At 42.7% G+C, this 16938-nt stretch overlaps 1 protein-coding gene across 1 annotated transcript in view; it reads right to left on the reverse strand.

Annotated features, from left to right (window-relative positions):
• The window catches only part of LOC137540958 (collagen alpha-1(XVIII) chain-like), a 93007-nt gene that overhangs the window by 52454 nt on the left and 23615 nt on the right, over window positions 1-16938 (reverse strand). Inside the window, exons 2-3 of the mRNA XM_068262131.1 lie at window positions 15309-15757; window positions 5087-5201 (exon numbers count right to left, since the gene is read on the reverse strand). Of these exons, the coding sequence (XP_068118232.1) occupies window positions 5087-5201; window positions 15309-15695 (502 nt within the window). The 5' untranslated portion in view covers window positions 15696-15757. The remainder of the gene's footprint in view (window positions 1-5086; window positions 5202-15308; window positions 15758-16938) is intronic.

The following is a 16938-nucleotide window of genomic DNA, read 5'->3' on the forward strand; positions in this document are numbered from 1 at the left end:
ATACATGGCAGTGACTGCAAGCCAGATAACTAGATATTAAGGTGTTGGGGAGGTTGTGGGCCATGTGGCGCCTCTTAGTCTACTAGCAATCAGTGTGTGACGGCTGGTGTGGGAGGGATGGAGGGGCGCACTTTGGTGTCTCAGCCTTGGGTGCTGGAGGACCTTGTCCCGACTCTGGTTGAATCAGACCTGAAACAAGCATGCAGCTTACCCAGTCTGATTTCAGTCACAGCACCTGATCTGCATGCTTGTTGAGGGGCTGTGGCTAAAAGTATTAGAGACACAGGATCAGCAGGAGAGTCAGGCAACTGGTATTATTTTAAAAGGAAAAATCCATATCCTTCTCAGTTTAGGTTCCCTTTAATTATCACTCAGAAGTTATTATGGTGCATTGATTACATTTAGTCAGTGTCATCATTGGTCCCTTACAGGGTGATGTTGGGGAAATCAGCTATTTGTATTCTTTATTTCTCTTACAGATTTTGCCAGAAGTGACTAGGTGTGAGATAGAAAAGATTGAGGCTTGCAGCGTAATAAAGTTCCTGCATTTGAAGGGCAATAGTGCCTGGCAAATTTATGATGAGATGATTGCAGTTTATGGAAATGATTGGCCATCTTATGACACTATTGTGAAGTGGAAAAGAAATTTCAGAAGTGATCATGTCGTTCAGAGATGAGCCAAGACCTGGAAGACCAACCATCCAAATGATTATGAACGAAACTGGCCTCATTTATGGTAGAGTGTGGTAAATTATTCATGACAAACTGCACGTCTCGGGTGTCTGTAAGCTCGGATCCACGTTTGTTAGTCTCTTTCCAGAAACAAACATGGCGTCAAGGGTATCTGTTCTCTGGGTTCCATGTTTGTTAGCCTCTTTCCAGAAACAAACAAGGCGTCACCTTTCAAGATAGATGTTGACGTAGTTGGAAGAAGATGAAGAGCATTTTTTTGGGTGTGGCACTATTACCCTTCAAATGCAGGAACTTTATCATGCTGCGAGCCACAATCTTTTCCACTTTAGACACTTCTGGCACAATCTGTAAATGAAATAAAGGATGCAATGAGCACATCATGCACTTAAAGAGAAACTCCGACCAAGAATTGAACTTTATCCCAATCAGTAGCTGATACCCCCTCTATTCCTTTTCACAAACAGACCATCAGGGGGCGCTGTATGACTGATATTGTGGTGAAACCCTTCCCACAAGAAACTGTGAGGACCATGGTACTCCTGGCAGTTTCCTGTCTGTGAACCTTGTTGCATTGTGGGAAATAGCTGTTTACAGCTGTTTCCAACTGCCAAAAAAGCATGCAGCAGTTACATCACCTGCCAACAGTAAAAATGTCACCATGTAATAAATGTCAGAATGTAAATCAGGGATTTAAAATATTTTTTACAATGGGCAAACACTGACTAAATCATTTATACATAATTATTGTAAAAATGAAGCACTTTTTTATTACATTATTTTAAAGAATTCCTCTGTAAGGACCAATGAGGACATTGATAAAATGTCATCAGTATACCATAATAATTTCTGGGTGATAATTAAAACTTTATGATACCTCCTTGTAGTTTATGGCTGGAATGTATCATTTAACCACTTCAGCCTGCAAGTGTTTTCACCTTCAGGACGGAAGCAATTTTCTCCTGTCAGCCGAGTGACATGGCTGACCCCAGTACAGCGCTGCCATAGATCACAGCGTTGTACAACGTTTAGCCGTCTTAACGGTCTCCTAGCGGGGATGCTTGCGCATTGGTGCGCTCAATCCCCAGCAAAACATGCCCACAGCAGTTCACGCCAATTGGCGTTTTCGCGGTCCTGGGGCTGCTACCTTGCGACTGCCAATTGGCATTAGGAGGTTGCAAGGAGGTTAAACACTGGATGAGAATACTTGTCCAGTTTGACTTAAGCGGCGCCCATCTGGACTGGAATACTTGTTTAGATATACTTAAGTGGTTAAATGTTACACTATACCTGTTAATTTCTAGTTGCAGCTCAAAATTATTTGGCGTTATTGTGAGATTACTTTGACTATGGAAGCCTTTGTAGGACATTGAACTCCTCTGTCATGTTCAAGAGACCAGTGTGAAATGATAAGAGCTCTGTGACATGGTGCACTATCCTGCTGGAAGTAGTCGTCAGAAGACAGGTACACTGTGCTCATAAAGAAACAGACATGTTCAGTCAAAATAATCAAGTAGGCTGTGGCATTTAACCAAAATGCTCATTTGGTATTAAGATGCCCAAAGTGTGCCAAGGAGATGTTACCCAAACCATTACACCACCAACAGCTAGGATGCATCCATGCTTTCTTAAAGGGGAGTTGAAGTGAGAGTGATATGGTTGCTGCCATATTTGACTCCTTTTAGACTATACCTGTTCCCTGGCTGGCCTGCTGATTTATTTAGCATGCAGCTAATCTTGTCAGATCTGACAATAATGTCAGAAACACCTGATTTGCTGTATGATTGTTCAGGGGCTATGGCTAAAAGTATTAGAGGCAGAGGATCAGCAGGATAGCCAGGCAACTGGTATTGCTTAAAAGTAAATAAATATGGCAGCCTCCACATCTCTCTCACTTCAGTTGCCCTTAACCCCCCTGGCGGTAAGCCCGACCTATGTTTGGGCTCCGCTTTGTGTGCTGAAAGCGGTAAGCCCGAACACAGGGCGCGGGCTGGCCTGAAACACAGTGCACACTTTCTTTCTGGGACCCAGGCTTCTCCCTTCCAGCCTGGAGTCCTCATTATCTCTTTGATCTTCCGGGACCCGGCAGCCAATCAGTGCGGAGCAGTGCTTTTCAGCGCTGCTAGATTTGGGCGCAGCCAGTGCCGCCATAGACTATAATGGGAATCAGTCTATAGCGGCACTCAGCGAGTAACGTTGGCGCCGTTAGAAGACGGAGCCGAAGTTGCTAAAAAACACAATAATTCCCCCACTAACTATTCATGGCGACCTGGAGGGGGAATATAGTAATGAACACTGCCCGGACTTGTGCAGAAGCAGGATCAGCCATATAACAGCTGTATCCTGCGCCCAATATGTATTTCATATGTATGCAATCAGTGACATGGAGAGGCAGTGCGGCGTTACGTCGGGGGGCGGCGTGGGGTCATGGGGGAGGGAGTCATGGAGAAGTTAAAAAAAAAATTAAAAAGGTTCTGATTGGCCACATGGGGTAGGGAGGAAGGGAGGGAGGGGCTGAGGGAGAATAGAAAATAGAACAAGTACAAATGACCTGATTGGCCACATGGGGTAGGGAGGGAGGGAGAATATAAAATAAAAAAGTACAAATGATCTGATTGGCCACATGAGGTAGGGAGGGCGAGAGAAAAAAAAAGTACAAATGATCTGATTGGCCACATGAGGTAGGTAGGGAGGGAGGGAGAGAAAAAAAAGTACAAATTATCTGATTGGCCACAAGTAGCATTGCATTGAATACAAGTTAGTTTGCATTCAATTCAATGTTGCCATTTGCTCTATGGAGACCGTGGCTGCTGTGCTTTGGTCTGTGAGTTTACTGCTGATTACTGGATACCTGTTAACGATTTTTGCCTGGACTTTTGACTATTCTCTCTGCCTTCTCCCTGCACTGATTTTGCCTGGACTTTGATTGATTTACTGTGTACAGATTTTTGCCTGGATTTTGACTACTCTTCCTGCTGCCTGTACCGACCTCTGTGCGAGTCTTCAACCGGGTACATGTGGAACACAGTTTTGTACACCAGAAAGGGAACAAAGTTCAATCCCCGGTTCAGCAACTATGGAGTGGCGACAAGTTCAGTTTTATCACTCGCTGAGCCGTCACTGGACAAGGGATATTGTGTCACCACGGACAGTTTTTATTCCTCCCCGGAACTCTTTGAAATCCTCATAAAGCATCGCACTGATGCCTACGGCACCTAATTAGTGACATCTGGGTGATGGGATGGCATCAGGATTGGATGCCTGGCACTGGAACAACAGTCAGAAGGATTGCCACTGAATAGGCTGGAGATATGAATAGGCCAGGGGAGGACTAGTACCTTTTGGCCTGGGGAGACAACACAACTTGGAGGTCCGTTCACAGCAGCCCCAGCCCAATCCATATCTTTCTTGTGTGCAAATGTATGTACGGTAATGTAAAGCAGCAACACATGCAGTAACATTAACCTCCCTGGCACTGCATTTCTGTCTGGAATTAGGAGTCAAAAGCGGTAAATTTTCTTTTCAAGAATTTTAGACCTCCAATTCTTAAGTCTTAACTCACTAAAGTATGTCAGAATAAAGGCCTGGTAGACATTCTGCATATAAATAAAAGACTGGAACACAAATTTGCTGAAATAATTAAATTTATCAATAAACTGAAAAAAAAAAATAGGAAAACTGTACAAATAAGGCAGCAAGCAGTGGAAAAATTTCATGATGAGCGAAAACCGGTACTCGCTCATCACCACCGTACCAAAGAACGGGTCACTATCACACAGAGGTGGTTATATTATAGTGTCACAGAAAATACAGGGAACGTAGATGAAATTCTTGGTGAATGTGAGATCAGACTTTAATTCACCCAAATGCAATTCACATTTTCTCTTGAGTTTTCTCCTAGACGATATCTTCATACCTTGTCAATGAAATGCATTTTAAGCCCTTTACAAACAATAAAATACTCAAAATAATATTTATAGTACTTTTTCACATACTTTTTGCAAAGTGCTGAAAAGTTAAGCTGGCCACTAACGGTCCAATTTCTAGCGAAAAATCGTTTGAGCGATCAGAAATTCTGATCGGACGAAAAATCGTTCACTACACCATCAACTAACCAATCATTGCTTCCTATCTATCACGACCACCAAGAAAATCCAAATTTTCGTTCGACGAAAATTCATTCGGGCGACATTTTTTTCACTCGTTCATAATCGATTGTGTCCACCAATGGAGATTATTTACAACCAATCCGATCAGAATTTCTGATCGCTCGAACGATTTTTCGCTAGAAATTGGACTGTTAGTGGCCAGCTTAGATGAAAAATATATCTTAGGAGAAAACTCAGGAGAAAAAGAGAATTGCATATAGACCTTTATGTATAAATGATACACTCACCAATATCCCCTCTGCTTGGCTTCCTATGAGTGGTGAAATCCTCTATCGTATCACCATGAAGGTGTTTAGAAATGGAAGTAGATGGTGGTGAAGGTCGTAGTACTCCCGTGCTAGCCTATATATAACAAAGAAACATGCCTAGTAAAATGAACTCTTAAATCCAATTAGTTATAAAATGGCCATAAATATATCAGTGCTGAATATGATTATTTTTCTATTATAATGTTACTTTACAATTTGAATATGAACCCAGCAAAGGAATTCAAAAATTGACATCAAGCTCCAATTACACTTCTCTACAACCATGCGAACAGTACTCTGTTGGGAGTACACAATGCCAATATACTCCAATTTGCTGCTTGAATAATTAGCTGCACAGGGTAGGCCATTCTTGCTCAATTTTTACACCTGCAATAATCTATGGACTTATTGCAAAACACTCCCCTCTGCCAGTTTCTACCGACAACAACACAGATGAAAGGAAAGCATCATAAATGCAAATACTGACAGATGTCATAAAAAGAAATAATGGGAAAGGTAATCTATGTAAAAAAAAAAGATTTGTTTTTTTTAAATTATGGAATCTTGCACCAAACAGGAAAGCAGAACTCAGGGTTGCTGGTAGCAAGGAGACAAACATCATTCAAAGCAATTAGACCTAAATTTTCTGCTGATAACTGTTCTAGTTTCAAGAGAGACCATGAGTCATATGCAATTTCTTTTTCTCCTGAGTTTGATTGCATATGGGCTCATGTCTACTCAAACCTCCATTTGTCAGCAGGCCTGGATTTACCTCACAGGAGCCTATAGGCACAGATGTCCTGGCACCCCTACACTTCACTCTCCATGAACCTACAAACACCCGCAAAACCGCACCGCAAGTGTGCTGGCTGGCCCATCTGTCACTTGTCTCCCTTACTTCCCTTGCCCGTCATAGGTAGCTACAGGTGTCCCTTAGTATTCAGTAGCCAGAAGGACCCTTAATAATAGCTAGAGGTGCCCTCAAGTATTAGGTAGCTAGCAGAACCTCAGTATTAAGTAGCTAGAGGTGCCCCTAACTGAACAGAGATCTTGGCAATGGAATGCTGAGAGCCGGATTAATAATCCATAATTTACACTCTCATCAGGACTCTGCATAGGGAAGGAGAGAGAGAGGATCTTGGGGAGATGATTGAGCCGCCTCTCCATTATCAGGCGTCTGTAGGCATATGCCTACAGTGCCCTATGGTAAATCCGGCCCTGTTTGTCAGGTTAAGCCCACACAGGACAACACCTATTTCAACCCTTTTCACACCAACTGCATTTTAATCTGCTTTCCCAAATGCATGCATTTTTTCTAAAAAAAGAATCTGCCAGGATCATGTAAATCTGAGAGACCATTTCACAATGCTGCATTTGGATTTTTCTCCAGATGCAAATGCAGACATGCTCCAATTTTTGAACATTTGAGTTTCTGTAGAAAGAATGGGAATGGAGAAAAAAAGCAGATCGAAACCAGTACTGTGTGTTTTTATCTTCCTTTTCCCAGCAAACACCTGTAACAACTTGTTTCCACACCAGTCCAGGGAAACCGCAAATATAAAATACAATCCCATACATAAAAAATAACAAATACAAGAAAAATGCACAAAAACACCAGTGTGAATGATGACAGTGGATATTAAAGCGAACCTCCAGACTAAAAAGCTACTCAGCAGCACTGAAAAGGCTTGGTGTTTCTTTAACAGTTTCACAGCATCAGAACTTTGTTTTTCTTACCTAAGCCTCATTTTTAGCTGCACAGAAGAAAACTGCCCGGGCATTTTTGACCCTGATGATGTGCAAAGCATGATGGGATTTCTGATGTTGTTGTTCTCAATCTGCTGTTATGGAGCAATTTTTTTTAAAATTTTTAATTTGAGATTTAAAGCCTAGCATGCGCAGCTAGGAGGGGTGATCAGCAGACAGGGCAGTTGGGAACTGTGTCTCATGTTCCCTGTCACCTCTTTTCAACCAAAAAGATGGCTACCCCCATGGAAAAGATGGCAGCCCCCATGAAATCACAAACATTTGCCTGTTCTTTTAAAACACGGTGGGTAAGAGATTATATTATTATTATTATTATTTAGTATTTATATAGCGCCAACATATTACGCAGCGCTGTACAGTGTATATATATATCTTGTCACTAACTGTCCCTCAAAGGAGCTCACAATCCAATCCCTACCATTGCTATATGTCTATATTATGTAGTGTAAGTACTGTAGTCTAGGGCCAATTTTAGGAGAAGCCGATTAACTTATCCGTATGTTTTTGGAATGTGGGAGGAACCCGGAGTGCCCGGAGGAAACCCAGGCAGACACGGAGAGAACATACAAACTCTTTGCAGATAGTGCCCTGGCTGGGATTCGAACCAGGGACCCAGCACTGCAAGGAGAGAGAGCTAACCACTATGCCACCGTGCTGCCCTCTATCTATTTTAATTAACATAACTAATGTAACTTAATGACAGTATGTTTGTTTAGGCTGAAGTTCCGAGATAATTACATTGTGGCATATCATACAATAAAAGTCTGCTACACTTTACTGCTTATACAGTTATCCTATCTGCCTTTGTCTTCAAATAATATCATCTATGTATCAATCAAAGATCTCTTCAGTTGGGAAAATTAACTTTCTCTTACTTATATTTAATGATGCTCACACACAGAAGCTCTCTGCTGTGTTTTCTTATGGGTACATCCACATTAGCAACAGAGAGTGTTGGGAATGGACAGTGCATTGACATTGCTGCACTAGGATCCTAAGAGATCCGGGACACTTTTGGGCACTCCAGCCAAAAAATGGGTGTCGCCATACATTGGTTTGGTCATCGGTGGAGCCAAAATTACATGAACTTCACAGTGGTCTAAGAAGGCCTGCTCAGCAAAATGTTGGATGAAGCCCCTCTCCATTAATAAAAAATGCAGCATATCACATAAATAGACAGTGTGACTTAAACATAACTAGGCAGAGTTACCTGGTTTGCTGCTGGGTGGGCTGGCCTGCCACCAGGTTATGTAGCAGTTCCCCCATAGTATTTCGTGACCTTCTAGTGGACCCCTTCCCATGCTCCCATGGACCTCCCATTGAGGCACCAGAACTCCCTGCATGCCCTCATAGAACAGCCACAGCTCTCTGCATGCCCCCATAAAGGCGTCACAGCACATAGCATGGCATCACAGCACCCAATATGCCCACAGAGAGGCACCACAGCACCCAGCATACCCCCATGGCTGTGGTGCCATGCTGGGTGCTATGGTGTCATGTTTGGTGCTATGGTGCCTCTATGAGGCACGCTGGGTGCTGTTGTGCCATGCTGAGTCTTGTGTAGTTCCATGCTGAGTGCTATGGTGTCTCTGTGGGGCATGCTGGGTACTGTGTGGTGCCATGCTGGGTGCCTTTGGGACATCCGGGGCACCCCAGAATAGATAAGGGGCACATGCCACTGATCTCTGAATTGCATGTAATGCAGGCATGTCGCTAGGGCTGAAGATCTGAGGCTTGAGCCACGAATCTCTGCCCACTGTGCCCAGTATGTCAGGGCACGTAGTGCCCCCATCCTTAGGGTCGCTGGCATCTGTTGCTAAGACAGCAACGCAGTCAGCTCTCTCACCTGCCACAGACTCCCGCAATGTATCATTCTGTGTTCAGCACCAGCCGGCTTCTCACTACTTCCTGGATCTTCTGCACCTCAAGTGATTACGACAGGTGCAGTAGATCAGGCTGACAGAGAGCACCTGGCTGGTGCTAAACACAGAGGGACACATTGAGGGAGCCTGTTGCAGGTGAGTGAGAGGTGACTGCCTGCTGTGCTGATACAGAGGGAGGAGGGAAGCAGAGAAACAAGAGAGCGGTGTCATTGCCTAAGCAACAGGTGCCAGCTCCACTAAGGTTTGGGGCACTGATCAGCCCTAACGATGAGCCCTTTAAAAAAAAAAAAGCCCTATACAGTATATTGAGGTGTGAACTGCGCCCCTAAATAGAGCGATTTTTATACATGCATGGTAATGGTGTGGCCAGACCCTTCCATGTGAGTGACACATGCTTGGCCAGCCCCATGGTGTGGGATATTTGTCTCTTGCTTCTTACTGCAAGCGATTCAGATTCAGATTCCGCTTTTTAATCAGTTTTTACATCCGATTCAGATTCTGATTTGCAGTTTGCTCCCTGCACACTGCAAATCGGAATCTGAATCTGATGTAAAAACTGATTAAAAAGCGGAATCTGAATCGGAATCGCGTGCAGTGTGCAAGAGGCCCTAACAGTCTGCCCTGTATACATTTAATGAAGGCATGTTTATCTAAACAGGTGGTGGTGGGTCTAAGCTAGCCTCAGCATGTTTACATGTATCAGTCATGAGTCATGAGAGGTGATATACTACAAATTGGATATTGAGCAGAGGCCGACACTACTGTATACCATATGGGTTTCTGCATTTGCAGTATGTGGCATAACAGTTTCTACTTTTGGCCTGTGGCAATGGATTCTGCACTTGACATTTGGGATTGTTTCTGCATTTCACATGTGTGGAAATGGTTTCTGCATTTGACATTTGGGGTAATCGTTTCTGCATTTGACATCTGGGGTAATAGTGTCTGCATTTTATATGTGTTGTGGTATTTGCTTTATTAGTTACATCTCGCTAGTACTGATTTGGACCCCTTTTTGCTTTCAGAACTGCATTCAATCTTCATGGCATTCCTCACATTTGGTCATACTGACATGATAGTATCACACAGTTTTTGCACATTTATCATCTACACATCCGTGATGTGAGACCGCCACATCATGGGGGAAATGCTGCATTGTTGTGTGTTTTTTTGGGAAAAAGCTCAAAGCCCTTTTGAGATACACAGTTACAATACAGTTGGCTACGCCTACACCATGGCCACACCCATTTTCTGGCACCTATGTCATGGCCATGCCCATTTTCCCTGCTCGTTGCACTTTGCCTTTCTCCTTGGTGCCCCAGATCTTTTGGAATCCTAGCAACGCCCCGTAATGTATTGCATTCCGCTCTGCTCATTGTGATAAGATTTTACACATCTTATTTTGGTTATTGCAGTTTAATGCATACACCCTATGTGTCTATGGGCCATATGCAATTAACTTTTTCTCCTGAGTTTTCTCCTAGGTGATATTTTGAATCTTGTCAATAAAATGACTTTTAAACCATCAGCAAGCAAAACATTGCTCAAAATAATTTTGATAGTACTTTTTACCTACTTTTTGATACTTTTTCCATTGCTAAGTGCTAAAATGTTATTTTAAATCAAATATGAATTTTTTTCTCATAGGAGAAAACTCAGGTGAAAAAGTGAATTGCATATGGCCCTATATGTCTATATGAGGCACCAAAACTTTTAGTTTATAAGACTGTAATCAATTTTAAGAAAGAGAAAGCTAGAAGCGCCAGAGGTATAGACAGGTACACGGCTGCAAGCAAGCACACCTTTTTTTCAGGGGGGGGGGGGGGTCAATTTAGAATGTTACTTTCCAGAAATAATAGTTATAATTTACAGTAACATGATTATATGAGTGTTTACTAGCAGGCAGGGGTGTAGCAATATGGGTTGCAGAGGTTGCAGAGGTTGCGACCGCATCGGAGCCCTTGGTCCAGAGAGGCCCCAAAGGGCGCTCCCTCAACTGCAGTATTCGCTCTCTATTGGTCCTGTGCTCATAATAATCATTTCTATAGACGCTTTGAATAGTGGTAATCATTAACAAACTGCTCCCCATTCCCTTTCTTGCACCTCTAACACTGTAGTTGCCATTGGCAGATTTTGGTGCGCCGTATCAATTGTTATGTATAGAGTGCTTGGGCGGGCCCCATTGTAAAACTTGCATCAGGGCCCACAGCTCCTTAGCTACGCCACTGTTAGCAGGCATTAAGTAATCGTTCCCAATGAACACAAACTAACAACAGTTCCCTCGAGACTGTTTAAACCCACGGCTTAAATCTGTGTAACTACAGAGTATGAATGAAGGAAGAATGATTGTGTTACCATAGCTTTACAAAGAAGGAGTGGGCTCTCAGCTTATCTGAAGACTTTGCTCTCTGTTTATTTCTGGTAATCATTTCTCAGAATAGTGTCACTGCAGAAATATGTATCAGTCAGGGCTGGGTTTAGTGACACAGGTGGCCTCATAATAATAATGTAGCTTTTTTTCTCTCCCCGCCCGGCCTCAATAGGCTCCTCAGAATGTGTAGTAAAATACAAAGGTTCAGTAGTGAGCCTGGTGTGAGAACATTGCCTTGGAAAGCAGACCTTAAAGGGAAATTCCACTTTCATTATAAAAATAGCCATAAACCTATATCAGTTCTCCACAATACTTCTTGTACATTTTAAAAATTATCTTTTCCAGCTACCTAAAAATTCCCAAAATAAAGCTATGTACGCATTTTAAATTCATGTCACCCCAAACTACTCCTGATGGTTAACTCAGGTGACTGTTGATCTATAATCATTGTAAACCAGGGGTCAGGAACCTTTTTTTCTGAAAGAGCCATAAACGCCACATATTTTAAAATGTAATTCTGTGAGAGCCATACAATACGAGATCTCCACACTTTGTCCAAAATAGGCTGCCTGTCAAGTGACAGGCAGCCCATTGGGCCAATCAAAGTGCGGGGATCTCGTTCTACAAAGTCACTGGACCTGACAGGGTCCAAGGTGGGACAATTGGAGCGGTTGTTAGTTTTGGGGTGAGAAGGAGTAAGTTAGTAGTACATGCTACAGCAGTAGCATGCCTACTTTGAAAATTTTACTTGCACTGCCACACTAAGCTGCGCTGCTTGAGCAGTGTAGCTTAGTGACTCAACCCCTACTGATTTGTATGTGAGCCAGGTGTAGCCATCAAAAGAACCACATCTGGCTCCCGAGCCATAGGTTCCCTACCCTTGTTGTAGACACTTGCTGCTTTATTTACCAGTGCACAGTGGTGGATTCGGTTCATATATTTGGTTACTATGTAGCTGAAATTCTGATGATTTTCTATGATTGTTAGAGTTAGGTAAAGACTTGGAAGGTTACAGCAGTTAAAGCGGAACTGTAAATTCCTGTTAAAAAAAAAAACAGTTTCACTTACCTGGGGCTTCCCCAAGCCCCCAGCAGCAGTCCTTTCCTGCGTCGGTCCTAACGAATGTAGCTGGTGCGGGAGAACGGAGGCTCGTGCAGGACCAGGGTGGGACAGGATGGCTGCTGGGGGCTTGGGGAAGCCCCAGGTAAGTGAAACAGTTTTTTTTACAGGAATTTACAGTTCCGCTTTAAGGGCTAGGGGGACATTTTTCTCAGATGTTAAATCCTCAGGGAATTATGCTAGGTACACACCATACAATTTTCTGGCAGATTTACCTGCCAGATCGATTATTTCCAACATGTCTGATCTGAATTTAATTCAATTATCAGATCTTTTTGAATTGTTTTTTCGATCGTTTTTTGGATCGATTTTCATAGAACTAATAAAAATCAATCGAAAACAAAATGATCCAAAAACAATTTAAAAAACGATCGGAAAATCTACAGATGTATCGAAATTCAGATTGCACATGTTGGAAATAATCGATCTGGCAGATAAATCTGCCAGAAAATTGTATGGTGTGTACCTAGCATTAGGGTTAGATGTTATAAAGAGGTTAACAGTAGTTCAAAGGTCAGGGTAGGGCTAGGCATCAGATAGCGGTTAGAGTTAGGCAGGGGTTACACTTGTCTGTTTTCATGCGCGTTTTCTGCACAGAAAAACTAATTTAAACTGAGAACTCATGTTAATCAATAAGCTAGTTCACACTTAAAGAGAGTCTGAAGCGAGAATAAATCTCGCTTCAGACCTCATAGATAGCAGGGGCATGTGTGCCCCTGCTAAAACGCCGCTATCCCGCGGCTTAACGGGGGTCCCTTCACCCCCAAATCCCCTCGGTGCAGCGGGGGAGCGCTTCCTGGTTGGGGCAGGGCTAACCGCCGCAGCCCTGCCACACGCGCGTCTGTCAGCGCGTATCTCCACCTCTCCCCTGCCCCTCTCAGTTTTCCTTCACTGAGAGGGGCGGGGGAGAGGCGGCGATGCGCCGCTGATAGACGCGACTGGAGGCAGGGCTTCAGCCGTTAGCCCTGCCTCGACGAACGACCAACTCTACGACCAACTATTGCGGGGGTGGGTTTGGGGGTGAAGGGACCCCCGTTTAGCGGCGGTTTAGCAGGGGCACACGTGCCCCTGCTAACTATGAGCTCTGAAGCGAGATTTATTCTTGCTTCAGAGTCTCTCTAATGCGTTTTTCATGCATAGAAAAAAAAGACCCTGTAATTCTGCACATTTTGTCAGATTTCTCTATCAATAACTTTAGTTGCTGAGAAAAAATGCATGTTTTTCTCCATACAGAATGTGCAGAAAAGCATGCAGAAAAACACGCGCAGAAAACCGAAAGACAAGTGTGTCACCTGCCTTAAAGAGAAACTGTAACCAAGGATTGAACTTCATCCCAATCAGTAGCTGATATCCTCTTTCCCATGAGAAATCTTTACCTTTTCTCAAATGGGGGGCTCTCTATGGCTGATATTGTGCTGATACCCCTCCCACAGTGTGATGTCAGGACCATGGTAATGACAGTTTCCTGTCTATGAGCTTTGCTGCATTGCGGGAAATAACAGCTGTTTCCAAATGCCAAAACTGCATCATCTCTTTCCACAGACATCACCTGCCAGCAGTAAAGATGTCCTCATGTGATAGATGTCAGAATGTAAATCAGGGAGAGGAAAGATTTTACAATGGGCAAACACTGACTAAATCATTTATAAATAATTATTGTAAAAATTAAGCATGTTTTTCATTATGTTATTTTCACTGGAGTTCCTCTTTAAGTGTCAGAAAGAGGTAGATATTAGGGGGAGGATAAGGTCAGGCAGGAAGGAGATTTATGTTAAGGGGAACAATTAGTATTTCTAACAGAGCCGGGACAAGGTCCTCCAGCACCCAAGGCTGAGACACCAAAGTGTGTCCCTCCATCCCGCCCACCCCAGCCGTCACACACTGATTGCTATCAGATTAAGAGGTGCCCCAGCCCCCCCCCCCCCCCCCCCCAACACCTTAATCTGGCTTGCAGTCACTGCCATGTGTCCCCTTTTCTTATTTGTCTCTACTTCAAACACAATAGGGGAATGATAGTTGAGTGAGTTGTGCGCCTCCTCCTACACTGCCCCCTAAGGCTGGAGCCTCTCTTGCTTCTGCCCGGCCTGGCTCTGATTACTAACACTACCAGTGTTGTGTACTCAAAGCATGAGAATCACTGAGACAAAAACCGGTGCTGGAAATTTGGCCGTACCACACGCCGCCATAGCCCATAATGTGAATTATGGCTTAGTGGGTACTCAGTAATCTGGGCGCTGTCAAGAAGAGACGGAACATAAATTACGATAAAAGCAGCATAATCCGTCCGCCAGCAATACCTGGCAGCCAAATTGCATTATACTCCACAGTTCATGGCGGCCTGGAGGGGTGACAGTAATTAAAGCGGACCCAAACCAAACATTTTTTTTAATTCAAAATATTTAGTTGCACCACTCTGACACATACAGTACAAAGATAATTAAACACTTCTTCAAGACTATGAGCATTTCAGTGCATGCTTTTCACCCTTTTCATGCTTTTCACTCTTTTCACAACTAGGGTTATACAGGAGGCAGCCATTAGCAATTCCTCCTTTGCTGGACACCATCTACTCCACCAGTTTGCCGGATTCTGTCCCGGCAATATGAAAGGAAGGGAGGGGCTCCTCCAATAAATGTAAAATATTTTATATTTGTCATCATGCAGCTGAAAAAAGGCTGCTATTTATTATTATAATTTAGAAAATAGATTTTATTTCTGAAATCTTGTATTTTTAATTTGGGTCCACTTTAACGTTGCCGTGACTCTTGCAGGAGCTGGGTGAGCCATTTTTCAGCTTCACCTTGCGCCACATTTCCTGAAAACTCAGGAGAAAAAGTTAAGCAAATTGGGGCCCTTTTGCTAAGAATGTCTCTTACTGCAATATGCATACAATGTCACATTTATTTAAAGTATGCCTTAAGTAAAGGTTTACATCAAAAGTTTCAGCTTATGGGACTAGTAAAACCAGTTATGTGAAGTGGGCGGCCAGGGACGAATGATCTTTTGAGACAATTATTGGTATTTGTTTTGTTTATATTTGCCTGAGTTTATAGAACATTACCTTCATCCTACTATGGCCGTTATCGTGAGACGTAGATGTCATTGCAGTCGTAACCCTTTTCTGAGTGGTGGGCCGGGCTGTTGTTTCTTTGAATTCTGTTTCTTGTGGTTGTGCAGAAGGAATGGGATGGTGTTTTTCTTCTAGTACATCTTTCTCCTCTTCTACCTCCTGCTCTAGTTTATTTAAAAGGTCATCTTCTTCTTCTAGAAGTTCAAGTTCAAAACTTTTAGTAGCACGTGCTGTGCTCCTCCTCACGGTAGTCATTTCTCTGGGCGGAGTTGTCTTTTTAAGGGTAGTAGGGTGGTCAGTTGGAGCTTTTGTTTCTCTAATATCCTTTGGAAACTCTGTAGTAGTTCCTGGGAGACTGGAAGTTGTGTCAGGTTTCATGTTAACATTGTCCCCTTCCTCACCAAATTCATCATCATCATAATCATCAACAATTTCTGAAACTAAAGAGGTACAGCGTGAATTTGAAAGACAGAGTGAACAGTGCTGCTAGTACAATGAAATACAGAAAAACAAACAAGCAAATACTTGTCGTTTATAACGTCATTAATACCAAAGCTTTTGTGGATGCTACACCTAGGCCATAATGCTGATATAAAATGATTGCAAGATGATTTTGTTTCCTCTACCTCTAGCAGAAGCAATCGGTGGCAGTGGAAAGCCCTGCAATGGATCCAAATATGTGAATCCACCACAATATCCTGAAAATAGGTGTTTACTAATGGTACTTGATTAAAAGCTTTCCTCTACCTAATCCAGGCAGCTGAAAACTCTGCTTGAAATTCTTGGATTTTATCCAAGCTTCTTGCTAGCCCTCTTTTTCTTATCTGATCCAACAAGCAAGTTGTAGTTGCAGTTACAAATGTACCTGCCCCATGCATAGTATTCTATCCACCTCTTTGCATCTGTACACTTTATTTACACTTGTTGTGATTGCTATTGGAATTTCAGTTGTTCAGTTTGGGGTTTAGGTGTCTCTCAGTTCAATACAGGAATCTGTTCAAAGCAGTACAGTCATTGTCAGTACAGTCATTGTCAGTTTCTATCACCAACTACCTTCTTGCATCACTAGGGAGCTCAGTAGTCTGAGGTCTCTTCTGTAGTAGCTAGTGCGCTAACTCTAATTAGGAGTTTTACTTCTCCTGCCTGCTGCCTAAATGGGCTTCTCACTGCTATTTTTCATTTGAAACATAAATATGATATGAAACATAATCATATGAAACATAAATAAAACTTCCAGCAATGGTTAAACTCAAGATCAAAAACACAGAGCAGAGATGCTATCACAAGAGTCGTAAAGATATTTATGACTTTGGTGGGCAATTCAACACCCAAGCATATACATAAAGCCTATAAACATTTTGTTTTCACTAGATCAAATTACTTATTTATATTGTACATTTTAAAAAATATCTCTAAATTAGTATAAATATCTTTCAAAAGTTAATCAAGAGTTAAGTTCCACCTTCTAACTTTATAGTATAGCTCAGACTTAACGCTTGTGATGAGCAAAAAAAAAGAACATGCAAATCTCGACTGATCCTTAAAGGGAAGTGAATGTTTTTTTTTTTTTGCTTTTAGTCAGCAATAAAAGCTTTGTACAGTGAGCAACCAGATTTGGTTG

Source organism: Hyperolius riggenbachi, chromosome 12, assembly GCF_040937935.1.
Source record: "Hyperolius riggenbachi isolate aHypRig1 chromosome 12, aHypRig1.pri, whole genome shotgun sequence".
Taxonomy (NCBI): domain Eukaryota; kingdom Metazoa; phylum Chordata; class Amphibia; order Anura; family Hyperoliidae; genus Hyperolius; species Hyperolius riggenbachi.